General features: G+C 34.4%; 2 protein-coding genes across 2 annotated transcripts; one reads left to right on the top strand and one right to left on the bottom strand.

Moving 5' to 3' along the window:
• The first annotated feature begins 1,615 nt into the window (after positions 1 to 1,615).
• On the top strand, positions 1,616 to 5,163 carry LOC137739420 (uncharacterized). The gene is made up of 6 exons (XM_088699686.1): positions 1,616 to 2,299; positions 2,430 to 2,562; positions 3,038 to 3,141; positions 3,246 to 3,417; positions 3,534 to 3,665; positions 3,896 to 5,163. Exons 1-6 carry the CDS (start codon positions 2,259 to 2,261, stop codon positions 4,994 to 4,996), a joined length of 1,683 nt encoding a protein of 560 aa, XP_088555812.1. The 5' UTR covers positions 1,616 to 2,258; the 3' UTR covers positions 4,997 to 5,163.
• A 2,865-nt stretch (positions 5,164 to 8,028) lies between these two features.
• Positions 8,029 to 9,616, bottom strand: LOC137740235 (LOB domain-containing protein 41-like). The gene is made up of 2 exons (XM_068480080.2): positions 9,132 to 9,616; positions 8,029 to 9,015 (listed from the first exon to the last, which is right to left on the bottom strand). The coding sequence occupies exons 1-2, from the start codon at positions 9,319 to 9,321 to the stop codon at positions 8,282 to 8,284; spliced, it is 924 nt and encodes a 307-aa protein (XP_068336181.2). The 5' UTR covers positions 9,322 to 9,616; the 3' UTR covers positions 8,029 to 8,281.
• Positions 9,617 to 16,426: the final 6,810 nt, after the last annotated feature.

Below are 16,426 nucleotides of genomic sequence, written 5' to 3'. Positions count from 1 at the left end.
TAGCGCTCAGTTGAAGACGATTTTCGTGTCATTTCAGACTATTTTTGACCATTTTGCTCTCTGGTCGGATCGGTTGGAGATGACCTTAGTGTAGATAATATCGCTTAACCCATCCCTTCACTCCTTAGTGTTATTAATATCATTTGTTCAAATATATATATATATATATATATATAATTATAAATTGATATAATTTTAAAATATCAGATGCAAGGTGAAAAACATAAAACCTTACTCAGCATCTTAAAAATCATCTCAACATGAAGAGTGTAAATGTAGTTAGCACAAAATTATATTTTATGCATTTCGCGAGTAAAATTCTTTATAATATTAAACAAGACCCTCCAAGGAATGGATGCTAGTTGTGTTGTGCGAATCCGAATTCTTGCCGAATTCTCTTTGTGAGGATGCTGAAGATCCGTGAATTATATTCGTTTATCGTACATCATGCAGTTAGAAATTATTTTAAATATTTTTATTTAAAATTAAATACAAACAGTACTTGACAAAAATTGATTACATAATGTACGATGAACGGACATGATTTACGAGGAGGATCCTGTTGGGTGTTGTGCTACTGCGCGGTGTGTACTAATGATTAGCAAAGCAAGAAACACTATAAAAGAATGTTGTGAGAGTCAGCAAGCCACCTTCTTGGTTTTCTTATAAATTGAGCATCATCGTTCATCATTGGAGCTTTGCCTTTATCCACCACGCCATGCTTGCTCCCTCCACTCAACCCTGCAGTTTATTGCATGCCATGTCTCATGTATGCAGCATGCCCCTGTGGCATCAGTTGGTCACCAGTTCAATATTTACACATAAATTACTAGTTTAGAGAGAGAGAGAGAGAGAGGGGTGGGTTTGATTACCTATTCCTAGAAAACAACCAACCACGCAGCCATTTTGTGCATTTGTTTTGGTGAAGCAGGTTCTGTGTTCGCATATTATTTTTCTTTTTCACATTTATCCGACAAGGAGGGGAATGAGCAGATGGGGGTCCAATGTCAATGAGTGTGTCTTAAGGTTGTGTGCAAAATACAATAACGTCCAACTAATACAAATTACAAAGGTCAGTTGATATGCACAAACTACACCAACCATACCAATCTTTTCGGCTCAACAATGTTTATGAGTAATACGTATTCCATTTGTACTTTTTATTCGTGATTACAAGATTTCTCTTGTTCTTTCAGAAAAGAAAAAGAAAAACTCAACACTTGGATCATTTTATTTCTATGTTTTAATTTTTCTAACGATATTTTGTTCTATTGGAGAGTCGTTAAGCGTCATTTTAGAAAAATCTAATACAATTGAAATGATACAGAGTCAAGTTAAGCCACACAATAGGTCCAAAAAAAAAAAAAAAAAAAAAAACCAAAGTTCTATGTTTATTTTATATTTTTATGTGATTCTAAACTGAGACTTTTCAGAAAACACCTACCACTTAAAAGTGCACAATTTCATTACACAATATTTTCAACATTATCTAAAATTAGGAATCTTGATGCCTATATAAACTTTCTGCTACCAAAGTTTCTGTAACCAGTTTTCGTCCAATTCGTTTTTTGTATTCCGTGTGTTTATATAGCTCTTGTGTTTTTGTGATTTTTCCACTTTCTAATTGATTCATGACCACGTACTTCTGGGTTTTAGGAGCCCGCTGACTTCATTCTGATGAACTTTTAGAGATATTTATGATTTGGCTTGATCAACAATTTCTTCATTTTGTCTCCTCCTGGAGTCATCAAATATCATCATTATCCAATCTTTTTTCCCAGGTTTTCTCTTCAATGATAAAGAATGAGCCTTTTTCCTTTACAACACAATTATCAAAATTATATTTGGAACCGGACCTTCGCAAAAAAACTAACCCCATGTCCTGTTGCTCTATCTCTGTTAACGAGGGTTTCCAGAGTAGCCTCACAAGTGTCCCAAACGACTTGTAGTAGCGGGAGCAGTTTTTCAAGGAGACCAACAACTGTCTCGTGCCTCCACAATCTCTCTCTCCTCTCTCTTCCACTCTCTTTCTCTCTCTAAACCTTTTCAAACCCACTCCTAAATATATGCAACCCCCTCTAAAGTGATCAACCCAACTGTCATCTGGTGGTTACTAGTTCTTCAACTTCTCTCCTTCACATTTTCTCTCTTTCCCATTATTCCTCAAAGCTTCAGCTGCAAATGAAGCTGGTTTTCCCTGCTACCATTTTGTTCTTTCACCTTCAAAACAATCCAAAATTTATTCCGCAATTGTAGACATGTTCGACATCTTATTCGGGTGGCGAAGGGCTTCGAAGTGGTAACTTAATTCAAACCATGCAATCTTTGAAGCTGTTTCTTTTGTTGCAATTGTATCATAGCTTTATCTTTTATAAAACCAAAATCATTGTATTGTTTTGTTTTGTGTGTGCTTGTTTTTTGGATTGCAGCAAGAGGCTGATCAAAGAGGTGCACTGCCGGCTCAAGTTGTTGAAAAACAAGAGGCAAGCAATTGTCAGGCAACTACGTCAAGACGTGGCGGAGCTGATCAAACACGGTCACGAAGACAAAGCCTTCAACAGGGTATGAATGTAACAGTAGAAATCCCGTGATATCTTCTCTGCTTTTCTAATTTTAATTCGTCATGAATATTCTTGTCAATTAATTATTTCATAGTACATATAGTTGGTTGAACTAATTTGGCACCTGGGTTTGTTCACATTCCTCAACTTTTGGTTGAGAAAGTTGAGTAGTTAAAACTGAAAGTACAACCAGAAAATATGCGTTTGTTGGAAATTTTTAATATTATTGTGCTGGCAACAATTCTGAGTCTTCTGGGATTTTTTTACCTTTTTTTTTCTCGTTGAATTCTCTAATTTTTTTTTGGGTTTGCCATACTAAATCCAATGTTATGTTTTCTGATTTGGGATATTGTGATTCCCCCAAAGCACTTTTGGGTGACAAAAGTGGTGCGGTTAAACTAAAGTGCTACCAAGAACAACTCGAGTATCGAATTACTACCAACACTTTTTGAAATTTGGGCCATTTGATTTTTCAGGTTGAGCAGATAATCAAAGACGAATCCGTAGTGGCATTATATGAAGTGTTGGACAATTTCTGTGAATTCATCCTCATCCACCTTCCTTACATCCGCAGACACAAGTACGCCTTGATCAGAATTTTTTCTATTTGGTTCCCAAGTTTTTATGCTTTCCTCACTTGATCTTAAGTAATTGTGTTTCTGCTGCAATTTGGTGGTTGTTCAGGGACTGCCCAAATGACATAAATGAAGCAGTTTCAAGTCTTATATATGCTTCTGCAAGATGTGGGGATCTGCCTGAGCTTAGGGGGATCAGGAAGCTATTCGGAGAACGTTACGGGCAGAAATTCACAATGAGTGCTCTTGAACTACTCCCTGGGAATCTGGTGAGCCGTGAGGTACGATGTCAAGTTTTACGATTTTGCAACAAATTTTTTAAAGGGTGTTTCTGTTGATCTCATAAGGTTATCGGAAGTTATACATGAGTGTGAACTAACAAAATCCAAAACTACAGGTAATAGAGAAACTCTCCCAAAAGTCAGTAACAGATGATATGAAGCATATATTGGTCAGTGAAATAGCAAGAAATTACTGCATCAAACCACAGGTTTTAGCTATTGAGTACTATTCAGAATGGCAACAAAAGGTAATTACTCATTAGTACTTCAATAAATATGTCTAGAACATTTATGCTATTATATATCTTTTATAAACAACAACAACAAAGTCTTATCTCATTAAGTGGAGTTGGTTGTACGAATCCTAGAACGCTACTGTGCTCAATTTTGTGCAAAGTCTTCCGTTAGCTCCCAGTACTCTATGTCTTTTATCATACTTGAAATTAAAATATTAGTCCTTTCGTTCAATGCATATTAGGTGAAGGAAATTAGTGGACATCAAGTACTGGATGCAGATTATTATGGACGAACCAAAACATCTGGAATGCAAGTTTTAAACGTCGAGGAAATGGAAAGAGAAGCCGTAGATGCTGATTCTAATGTATCTAGAACTTCTGCTAGTTCTTCATTAGTTATGCCACCGATTGAAGGGAATTTTTCTGAAGCTGGTTCTCCAAATATATCAGCTCCGGGCACCGAAGAAAGTCGGTGCAGTACTTCTGGTAGCACAAGTCATGGTACAACAAGAGATGGAGATATTGTGATTTACCTTGATGACATAGAAGAGGTTCAGTTTTCTACAACAAGAGATGCAGACTCCCAGGACCAAAGACTCTTCAAGTTCAAAGGTATCGCACCGAAGAGGGAGAATCTTGAAAGCAGTTGTGATCTCAGTTATGTGGAATGTTATGAGACTTGGAGTGAGAATTGCGAGTCAAAAAGCCCAAGGAGATCAAGGTGGAAGGGAAGTGGGAGAAGACCGAGGAAGAGATCGATTTCTCAGGAAAATCAATGCTTTAAGGATAATGAATGTCTAAATTACTATGGCAGAAAGCATCAAGAAGTTCAACCGTGGAAGCAAAAGAGAGGGATTACAGCTAGGGTTGGATTTCCAACTTATGGACATGAACAATTGAACAGGGGAATCGAATGGCCTGCAGTGCGTCCAGAGCCAATGAGGAGGAAGAGCTATGGCAATGAAGCAATGATGTATAACGTTTTCACGTATCCAGATCATCAGCATCCCACTATGCAAAACAAAGTGCTCAAAGGAAGAGTAGAGGAATCGAGTTTTCGATGCAGGCGTGCCTCATATAATTCCACCTCTCCACATGTGACTAATTCTTGGAGTGCAAGAAAAGGAACACTACCTCCTAATTCCAGAGCCGTGACAATGCCGCCCGAAAGAGCTAAGGACAATCACAAAGATGACTTCCGACGATCGTATTCCGATGCCTTCCAGTATCCTACTCATGTCCACCCTAAGCTGCCTGACTATGATGATATAGCAGCTAAATTCATGGCACTGAAGAAAGAGCGTCTGCAAAATAAGCATCGTTGCAACAACCAGAAAATTTAGCTTACAACAAAGTAGTCTGCACTATATAGGATCACTAGCTGTGCAATCTTTCAATTCATTTTCACATTTCAAGTCTTTTCAGGATGTCTTATTTTAAATTCCCATGTAATAGAGAGTCTAAGACAATGTCTAGAACAACTTGTTCTCATCATTCATTTTATTTGGTTATTTTATAGCGATATTACTAGGTTACGCTAAGAAGAAAGGGAAATGTTTAAAGTTTAAACCCCGGACCCAGTTTTGAGTCCCAAGCGTGGGCTGATGGCTTAATCCAAGAATTTAGTGTACGTTTGTTTCACCTGATTATCCTTACGGATTACTGTATTTAGTCCTTATCCGCTTTTCATCAAATTTAAATGATTATTTAGCACTATCCTCCTTCTACTCCAAAGTTACACCAAACATGGGACAAAGTTAAGTCCATGCTAAATCAATCCAAGCTTCTTGCTAGAATTTTCACAGTGCAGACGGCAGACCAGATCATATGATAAACTCATCAATTCTTGTATTCGTTTTCCACATAATTTTCATGAAACACTTCACAGTTTAGACACAGATGTTTATAAAAAACAAAACAAACAAAAGAACAGGGTTAAATATAACTGTGTTCCCTAAAATACTCTGATTCCTCAGTGGAGGTTAAATTTTGTAGCCCTCCGGTATGGTCATTGTCGCACTCTAGTCCTCCTCCGTCATTTTTCTCCGTTTGTTTTGGGTTCAGTGGCCAATTCTTAAGAAAATTGTGGTATTTCACTAAATCCATAAATTTTCTACATATAATTCAATCAAATAGTTGTCAAAGAAATTAAACAATTCAAGGAGTGTTATACAACAGATCTAAAGGTCCTTAAGCAGCAAAGTGTACAGAGTATTGAAATATTATGCCACTTAATCGAAAGCGAACCCAAAAGGCAAACAAAATAGGAGACTACAAAATTAAACAATTCAAGGAGTGCTATAATTAACACAAACACACACACACAACAAAACACTTCACAACTTGCAAAAATTACACTACTTAGGCCTTCCATGGTAGTTTAATAAGTGTGACGCCTATATGTGGATTAGACACGGTAAGTTGAATTCGTATTGAGCGATGCCTATATATGTGGATTAGGCACTGTAAGTTGAATTCATATTGTCAAAGTAGTGCGAGTTGATAAAATGACTTTTATATATTAGATTGATTATCTCTTTTATCTCTCTTAATTATCATATATTGTATATGCATTACACTCATAAGTTCCATAGATTAAACTCAAAAATAAGAGTAGCACTCATATTTTGCAACCCACAGTAGAAGTTTGATACTTGTATTATTAGTATCACGTTCGATTTTTCTATCCACCGTGGAATGTCATAGTGCCATTTCCACTGTAGAGGGGGCGTTGAGGGGAAGCGAAAAGTGCAGTCGTATGGGGCCCCTAAATTTTTGCCATCTAACATCATGTAACAATGTCCTATATTTTAAAAAATTACTTTTGTTAGCACTTTAAAACCGCATTGTGCACTCCTTATTAGAGTATTTGGTTTTCCTTCTAAATATAAAAACTTGGAGTACAATGAGATATTTTGAGTGTCTACCCTTAAAAACGAAAGTTTCTTAATTTTATTATATAACAACGTTGTATATTCAAGTAAAACTTAAAACTTATAGGCTTGAAGTTTTTTTTTTCATGTTTGTTTGTTTAAGATAAAACTGATTTTGATTATTTAGTAAAGGTTATGTTTGTAGATCTTTTTACTTATCATTAATGACACTTGTAAACATGCAATCAGTGAGTGCTAAAGTTTGTTTTTTAGTTTTTTAGTTTTTTTTTTTTTAAACAAACTAATATTATATACACTAAGGAGGTGAGGAAGTAGGCTAAACGTCACAATGGGCTAACAATAGTGTTGTTCAAATTTGTCTTTAACGATAATTGAACCTAAAATCTCTCACTTCCAAGTGAAGAGGAATACCACTAGACTGTAGTACTAAGTGGCTTTGTTTTAATTTAAGTGAATGTTTTCTAGTATCAATATATTGTCATACTTTTATTCATACTTAAAACTATCTTAAGAAAGACCCATTTTACAAATTTCGTATAAAGCTCCTAAAATCTCTCAGAAACGGCCCTATCCACTGTAGTAAAAGGAAATTGAAAAGCCATTGACTTGGATTTAAGGCTTTAAATTGCAAAATATTCTATGCTCTAGAGTATTGTAGTCACACCGTCCAATTACTTGTATGCCAACTCACCTCATATATTTCCCAACCACCTCATAGACATTAACAGAAAGATCGACCGAATTACACTAAACTAACAGGTGAATAGATGCATCAAGAGAACTTGTACAAAACGAGTACACTAGCGTCCCACGTCACAAATTTTTCTCCCTATCAACGCTCAAAATAACTCGAAAGGGAAGCATATAAGGGAGCCTGCAAAATTTGACTAATAACAGATGAAAAGGAGAGAAGAAAAAGATAAGCGTCCGTTCTGAGGTAATCCTTATCCTTAATTTTTGTTTTATTGGGGAACTAGATAATCCTTATCCTTGATTTTGGCAAAACAACCCCACAAAACCAGACAAAAGTCTCTTGCTTGCGCAATGCCACATGTCCAAAGAACCAACCTTGTACTTTGAGTGCATTTTTACTCATATGCTTACTATACTATTTATCATCGTTAAAGTGATGAGTATACAGCAAGAATGCCCCCTTGTACCTTACAGTACTACACTACTACTCATGCGGCTAAGATTTGAAATTTCTTCAATATATTTTCGTGAAAATATCTTTAAAATTAAAGAAAAATATAAATAAAATAAAAAAGAGATGAAATCTGAATTTCAATCTATTGGAAAAACTTCTAATTTGAAGCTAAAATCAATAAATTTTCGTATATCCACGTATCGATTAAATATCGAAGAATATCTACCGATAATATTTCAAACATTGCTTGTAATAGGCTTGTCTGGATAAAGGCGTAATTCTCAGTTAAATATTATCCTTTTATCAGTAAAATCTAAATAATAAATAAAAAAAATAAAAAAAAAAGGATTTTGATTTTTTGTCCCTCTGTTCATTTACCATCTTGTATATGCAAGTTCAAGGTTCCAACCACATTTGTACATCTGATCTCACCTTCACAAAGGGTAAAAAAGTCAAAAATCGAAACTTCGAAACTAAAAACAACTCTAAACAAAAGCAAGGGTCTTGATCTCGTCAAAGCTAAACAAACGAGCCGATTTGAGTCGTCAAAACTGAACCATTTTTTACTTTTACTTTTGCCCCACCGCTCAGGCCACGTAATCGAGCCCAAGCTCCATTTTACACGCGCCGTCGTCGGCCGACGATGATCCGCCGTATTCAGCCTCAATTCTTCTCTTTTTAACCGGAACGACGTGGTGGCCGCGTGATGGCGGCTCCAACCCAAGCGTCAGCTCTAAAGCTAGCTCCCCATCCTGAACCGGCTCCCTCCGCTTGTGAGCCGGCTCGGGCTCGGCTCGGGAAAAGAGCTCAGCCTCAGCCGTCTCGGAAGAAATCATGCTCTCCGATTCCTTGCTGTCACCGTCCACGTTGGCAGCCGCCTCGGACTGGTGACTTAGCGACGACTCGTGACTCGTCGATCGGTTAAACTCGTTCCCACAGCAACCGGTAGAACTCGGCTTGGCCGAGTCATCAGCTCCTGAGCCACAGCCACAGCCCGACCCAGAACCGGAGTCTACTTTGTTGGTCTTCGGCTTGACAACGGACCGCTTGAACCGGTACCGAGTCTTAACCTTCTGAGGATCGTTGGACGCGGCCGAGTTCTCATCCTTGGACACGTGGCGAATGTCGTAGGCCTTGAGAGGCGGGCCATGCCCATCCGCCGCCGCTTCGGAAGTAATCGGCGTAATCGACTGGCCTTTCAGCACGGCTTCAACGGCGGCTTGGCAGAGCTGCCAGCTCCCGGACCACAACAACCCGACCGACCCGTAAATCGGGTTCACAATCCGACCGCATGCCTCGTATAGCAAAGACCGAAAGATGGCTGTAAATCCAAAACCAAAAACTATTAGTCCCAAGTCTTCTGTTTGTTTCTCGGGAAAAACAAAATGCCGGAAAATACATGCAACCGGGAAAAAGCAAAAGAAAAAGAGAACTGACCAGGGCGGAGATGTTCGGGGCCGGCGTTGACGAGGTTCATGAGTCCGGCGCGGCCGTAGAACTTGGCGAGGAAAACGGTGGCGTTTGCTTGGGCTTCCGGGCTCTTAATCCACTGCAGGCAAGGCCGGATGCTGCAATTTTCGCTGCAGCCCTTTCGGAGTATTCGGCATCCATTACAGCTCATCCGCATTTTCGCTTTCTTGTTCTTCTTCAAAACGGAGAGATGGGTTTTTCTGGGTTTTTAGAGAGAGAAAGTTGGGAATTTTAGAGAGAGAAGGTGATGGTTTTGGGTTTCAGGATTTTGGAGAAGAAATGGGAGAGGGTGGTGGGTATTTAAGTGGGGTGCGTGGTTGGGTTTACGGGTTGAGCTGCTGGGTTTACTCTTTTTCTCTCTCTGCCCACTGGCTTGCGGGGACGCAGCTGTTTTATCAATTTTTCTTGTGTGCAAAGCAAGACACTGGTTTCCATGTTCAAGGAGGGTCCCCTTCATCTCTCTCTCTCCTGTACTTTCAAGTAAGCCCTCGTTTAAAAGTATTTTTAAATAATTAAACGTATTTTGATAAAAATATTTTTAGAATTAGTGTTTAGTAAATTGTCAATTAACTTAAAAAAGCATTTAAAATTTTACCAACCGAATTCTAAGCAATCTACAAAGTTTATTATATTTTAATCCTTTTATTATTGTTTAATCCATTGTACTAATTTCATCCATGACTCTCGTTTTCAGTGCGTGAAACGTACTCCCAATTAGTGGGAGCCCCTTGCCTGTTTCCATTGGGGTTGGGGATTCACCCTTTTGATAGGATGAGTTTCAAAAAGTTGGGAAAACCATTTTATTTTTTATTCAAGATTTTGAAGTAATTGTTTTTTTTTTTTTTTTTCAGAAAATCATGAATTAAACAAAACATCATGGATGCATTCGTATTATATATTTTTCTTCGCTAATAAATGAAAAATTTAACAGTCAATTTATATAAATAGTGAATTCGATGCGTTGTGCATGGTGAAGTTTAATTTAAATATCAACTCAATACCCTTTTATAAATAGGGAATTATAAATTTAAGACGTTTGGAAATGGTTTTGAAATGATTGAAAGTATTTTTGGTGAAAATATTTTTAAACAAATCATAAGTCCTTAGTAAAAATCCAAATGAATTTCAGAAATGTTGAAATGCTTCTTGTAAGGTGCTTAAGTGTTTTGAAACCAATATCAATTTCTTTAAAAACACTTTTAGTAATTTTAAAAGTATTTCCGAACAAAGCATTTGAAAAATCAATTCACTTTTCATATTCAAAAATCTTGAGTTTGAATTGCTCTATATTACAAGGAACTTGTGTATGAATTCAAAAAAATTACAATTGCAATGGCGAGGGTAAGATGGTAAATCGACAACGGAGGCTCCAAAGGCAGATACAAGTGGGGGAAAAGGGTGGATAGGCATGCAGATAGGACAAAACCAGGGAGGGGAAGAGAGCGGCGCGTGGCAGTCACGTTGAGGTGTCAGAGTGCGGTCGAATCGCCACATATCAGTGATGTGGGGTCCTTAATTAATTAATTAATTAAAAAAAACAGGAGTACAAAAGCACAGAAAAGAGCTCCCGGTTTTCGGGAGGTCGTACTGGTTTCGGGGAAAACCGGGTGAGGGGAGAAAAAACAGGGTGTCGGTTTCCGGTTTTGTACGGGACTGTGGGCGCCCTGCAAAATACGTGACCTATTCGCCAACGGTTTTGGAGCGGTCTCTTGCTCACGATTTACACATTCAAATTAGTATTTAATTATTTTTTTAATATTTGGCCTTTTTTTTTAAGAAAATTTTCGTTCACTTTAACGAAAAATCACATTTTTACATTAAAAAGTCAATTATGATACTATTCACTTTATCATTTATTTTGTCTTTATCATTAAAACTCAAAGTTTTCAAACTCTTTTCATTAGTTTTTTTTTTTATTTATTTATTTTTTGTTTATGAAATTAAAATATGATGCTTATCCTATGAGGCAGGACCCGGACGTCCTAGTTGGATTAGTTTACGTTGACACTGCCGACACCTGCGTCCGAACACCACGCCACACGCAACTCCAATTTTATGGGTTTATTTTCAACTTTTTTATTTTCTTTTACCAAAAATCTATCAGGTTTTAAATTTTAAATTACAAGTTGTCGCATATTTTCAAGAGGTATAGAAAATCTTACCATAAATGTTCTTAACTAATCTTGTAATGATTCAGCTATTTTTCTTACGGTTTAAATTTTATCTTAAAATGGTTTGATTTGGTTTTACAAGAATTTCTATTTGTGTCATATCGCAACAATCAACATGCTATTATCAAGTTATTCATATAATAACACTAATTCGTTTTTTATGAGTGAGTTTTTAGGTGTGAGCATCATTCCTCGTAGTATTTCAATGTCAGTTGTATTCAAACACTAGTTGATAAAACTACGCAATAGTTTGATTATAACACCAAAATATCTTATCAATTTTATGTCTATATACTTTCATATTTATTAATTGCTACTATTGATCCAATAAAGTCGTCATACTCATCTCTAGTGAAAATAAGGAGTGCGGAGTATATGATGATTACTTCGTAGTGCTAATAAAAAAAAATATCTATTAAGAGAACATCTCAAATCATATTCTCTAATTCAAAGTTAAACGTTCATGAAAAATACTAGAAAATTATCTTGGGAGCTTTATATAAAAATTTAAGGGGCTTTTTAACTTTAATCCTTCAAGAAAATTGAAATTTAAAATAAACTTGATGTTAGATTACATATTGATTATAATCCCTTGATGTGCCTTTAATTCAAAATAATTAATGTGCATTTTATTTAATGTCTCCCATTAAATATTTAAATTTATTAATATACAAATTTGAAATTTTATTTTTTACCAAGAAAGAGTTTTTTAATTTATTAATTTTATTTAACATTCTTCAAACTTGAAAGACTCAATTAATGTACCTAAATGTTAGTACCGAAATGTATGATATCGAACTAATGTATTTAAATGTTAGTACCAAAATGTATTATATTAAATTAATGTATCTAAATATGTGTACCAAAATGTATGCACCGAAATGTATTATATTGAATTAATGTACCTAAATGTTTATATCAAAATGTATGTACCGAAATGTGTATCTAAATCTATGCACCGAATGTATTATAATTTAATGTATTTAAATGAAGAAGACAAAGTACATTGAAATATATTGTATAACAAAAATGAGTTTATCTAAATTTTAGAACAAAATATATGACGATAAATGAAATGAAAATGAAATAAAATAAATACATTAAAAATTAGGAAGAAGAAGAGAAATAATTAAAAAATCAAAATATAATTAATAAATGTGTTTATTAATGTATCAAGGGACTAAAATGAGATTTTGATCTTACTCATGGTTTTAATCTAAAAGTCATCTTTACCAAGGATTAAAATGAAGTTTTCTAAAAATTTAATCCAACCATACTTCCTGGTATAGTAAGTCATAGACTTATAATGAGTTCACTGATGTTAAAACACTCAAATAATGATAAGTAGTAACTCGGAGATCGGATATCTTTTTTATCTCTTCAAGTTTAAGATTTCTCGAAGGTTTATAGGGAACTTATTCAAAGAGAGCATTGGATATGTTCTTATTTTGTAAGAGTAATCTAACTTTTAAAACAACAAAGAAGATGAACTTCTAGTCAACTTCAATAGTAAGCTTTCCCATTCTTGCAGAAACAATATGTTCAACATAGAATAAGTTTAAGTTCAATAACGAGCTAGGTTTTTTTTTTTTTTTTTTTTTTTTTTTAGTGAGAGTAGTTGCCACTATTTATATAGACAAACAATCATATAATTCTCCTATTAGAATTCACATAGATCACCAAAACAGTCTCCTTATCAAATTATATGTGGTAAAAACAAATTTACATACCAAGTCCGATTTCATACAAATTAGGACAGTAATTTGCGTTTCTTAAAACTTTTCCGCACCAATTTGAATTAGCCGGTTATAACAATCACTTTCATACTCATATATATTCTTTTTTTTTTTTTTTATGTCGTGTCATACTCATATTCTTATATATGTTCATCATTAGCTAAAGAGATGCTCTTGAAAATTTAATTTTTCTAGGTGCATTGCTTCTGAAAGAAAAAAGTCATACGTTCTTGTCTTTGTTGTCAATCGCAAATTAATATGTGTGCATAAATAACTTACTATAAAACAGAAGAATAAAATCATATTGTGATTGACTTTCATGTAATTCCTATTTAGGAGGGAATCAGCAATATTTTCCAATTTTTAGGAATGTGCTTTATGATCAATTTTTGCAGGCAATGAGGTAAGGACAAAGTTAGTTGAAACCTAGCCATTAGCTAACCCTCCTTGAATGTAGATTTATCTTAATTCTTGCTCATTCTTATACACCTCTCACTAACCACTAATGCATGTGGACTCTTTTCCTTGCTTTTCTTTCTTCAAAAGTCAGTAATTTCGTAATGCAATAGAGATGCAGTGGTACCAAATAAAGAAGTTAAATAGTTGTTGTTTTCTTCGTTTAGAATTACCAAAAACATGAGGTGAAATGCATGTATGCATCAGATGATGTTTCATTGCAGTGGGTGAAAATAATAATGCTTATGCACTCCGGTACGAGTTCGATGCTTACCGATCTTCCTCCCTTCCAACTTTTAACAATTTAATCTATTATTGGTATTGTTGGTAAATAAATAAATAAAAGCATGTATGCATAAAGAGTATAGTCCTATCCATTTTTTATCCTTCCTAATTTCTTCCAAATGCATTCGATCAGTAGGCGGCTACAAAGAATTGGAAATAAATTCAAAGAAAAAAAAAAAACTTAATTTAATGAGATTCCTCGGTGCCAATTTCATTTGGTTGAAAATTTATTGACCTTCCTTTTAATTTACCTCCCAGATTGAACACAAGTTTTGTATTTGTTGTTTTTTTTTAATGTTTAATGCGATTTTTTATTTCTATTTTTTCAATTTATCTATAAAAAATTTCTTTAAAAATTATTTCTCAAACGTAGAAAATTGTAAAAATATAATAATCTTTAGAAGGTGTTATTGTAATTAAACTTATTTTTAATTGGAAAATGCACTCGTGAATCTTTGGGAAAGCTGATCGATCGGTTACATGCACAAGGTTCTAAAGTTGTGGATACCTAATCATATATAGTCATATATCACGGGGAACCGACATAGTTGCATAGCAGCCTCCGTCCCGGTTTTTAGGAGGCTCAAAATACCATTACCACCTTTTACATAATCTGTGTCCTGCCTCCTGCTTTTGTTGAAAACAATGGGGACAATATATACTTATTCTTAAAAGCAAAAGGTTTGGTGAATGCAAACCCTGCTATTTTGGAAATTTATCTTGCTTTGATTGAAAAATGTTTGCGCTTGGCGACAAATCTATTAATTAAGACTCTGACTATGATTATGAATTCACTAATTTTAGGAAATACGACATTTTTGTACTATGTATGTATTAGTATCATATAATGCGTTTATCGTCGGCAATGAATGTACATATTATGTTTATTAATAATTATAACTCGTTGATAGTTAATTGTATATAGCATTTTGCGGTATTAAAATCTGATATAAAATTGTAGTTTTCATAGCACTATTCTTATAAGGCTTTTTAGCCTAAATAGTCATTGAGATTCATATAACTCATCACTTTGATCACTAAGAATTGAAATCGATAGAAGTGATCTCTAAGTTTGTCAACATCAATCATTTGAGTTCTTCCATGAAGAATCTCTATTATATAATGATAAAATGACAAAAATATCCTCATTTTTTGTCAAATGATTTTGACCCATTGTTTATTAATTGAGGATATTTTTGTTATTTTGGTCCTTATTGAATAGAATTTTACATGGAATGACCAAAATGATGGATGATGAACAAATTCATAGATTACTTCTATCGATTTCAAATCTCAAGGACCAAAGTGAAGAGTTATGTCAATCTCAAAGATCATTTTGACTAAAAAGCCTTCTTATAAATCAAGCCTTCAACTAAACATTATATATATATATATATATATATATTTTTTTTTTTTTGTCAAAACTAAACATTATATTTGAGTTGATCATAAACTAAAAGTAATTATTATTTTGCTAAGAAAAAAAATGACAAGTTGTGTTAGAAAACAAAACACGGGTGCTTTAATATTGTTGGGGGAATAATTCAGGTACTTAATAGCACTATGTATCTGTGCGAACAAACTTGCTAATGTTATGTTTTATTACGCACAACTTGCATTACGATATATTAATTCGTGCATCAGTTAGTTCAAAGTTCATGTGAATTCGAACACAAGATTTGGATTGTCCCATTTCTTTTATTTGGACATTATTGCAGTGACCCTAATGATGTTTTTTCCTTAATAAATAATTAATAATATTCTTTATAATGATGGAAGCACAACCACATAGATTATATATTATAAATAATGCAGGGAAGATTAACTATCTAAATCATATTCTATAAGCTACATGACGTGAATGTTGATAATTGAAAATTATTACTTAAGTGTTTGATTAATGAACTCATTTCCTATTGGCGACATATCATATGATCTATAAATAGGCTAAATAGATGGTCTTTGTAGCATTTTTCATTAATTAATGACATAGTTGCATTAGTTTTATTAAGTTTGGCTTTCTCAAGATTCGAAATTTGTAGGAGCCTTTTCGGACTTGAATTCAACTAGGCAGAAAGAGCACTTATCAAGCTTTTCTACAGTATACGTTCCGTGAAAGTGCAAATTGTAAAAAAATTCATAATGCAGGCTTGTACTATCCCACATGACTTAATTGTAACTAAACAAGAGCATATTTTTATGTAAAATTGTAATAGAGTAGTGCTCGAGTTCTAACTAATTAATAAGGTAATACGATGTTAATTACTAGTTAGGTCCCACTCTAAATTAAACCCTATGTCATGAGTCTAATAGTTTATTTTTTAGGCCCTTGTATTGAATGATCATTCCAGTAAAAAATCACTCAAATAAAAAATTATTTAGTTACATAATTGTGATAAAAATAGATATGCGAACAAGTGATTAACGATGCTGCCTTATTAACAAGTGAATTGTATAAGTATATGATATGATATATCATTTATCACAGGTCAACTAGCAAAAAAATAGACAAATTCAAATCATTAAAAACAACTAATTGTATTGAACCGAATACAGTGCTCCAAAGGAATATTAAAATGACCACCATTTAATCTAATAGTCATATATTTATTTA

Source organism: Pyrus communis, chromosome 9 (assembly GCF_041283825.1).
Source record: "Pyrus communis isolate YQ-2024b chromosome 9, ASM4128382v1, whole genome shotgun sequence".
Classification (NCBI taxonomy): Eukaryota; Viridiplantae; Streptophyta; class Magnoliopsida; order Rosales; family Rosaceae; genus Pyrus; species Pyrus communis.
Note: the sequence above shows the minus strand (reverse complement) of the source record. Positions and strands in the feature narration are given on the sequence as shown.

Excerpts from the sequence above, each read along its gene's own strand:
- LOC137740235 (XM_068480080.2), bottom strand. The coding sequence starts at position 9,321 with ATGCGGATGAGCTGTAATGGATGCCGAATACTCCGAAAGGGCTGCAGC. Across the intron at positions 9,016-9,131 it reads CCCCGAACATCTCCGCCCTG|CCATCTTTCGGTCTTTGCTA; the intron begins GTCAGTTCTCTT and ends TTGGATTTACAG.
- LOC137739420 (XM_088699686.1), top strand. The coding sequence starts at position 2,259 with ATGTTCGACATCTTATTCGGGTGGCGAAGGGCTTCGAAGTG. Across the intron at positions 2,563-3,037 it reads AAGACAAAGCCTTCAACAGG|GTTGAGCAGATAATCAAAGA; the intron begins GTATGAATGTAA and ends TTGATTTTTCAG. Across the intron at positions 3,666-3,895 it reads ATTCAGAATGGCAACAAAAG|GTGAAGGAAATTAGTGGACA; the intron begins GTAATTACTCAT and ends AATGCATATTAG.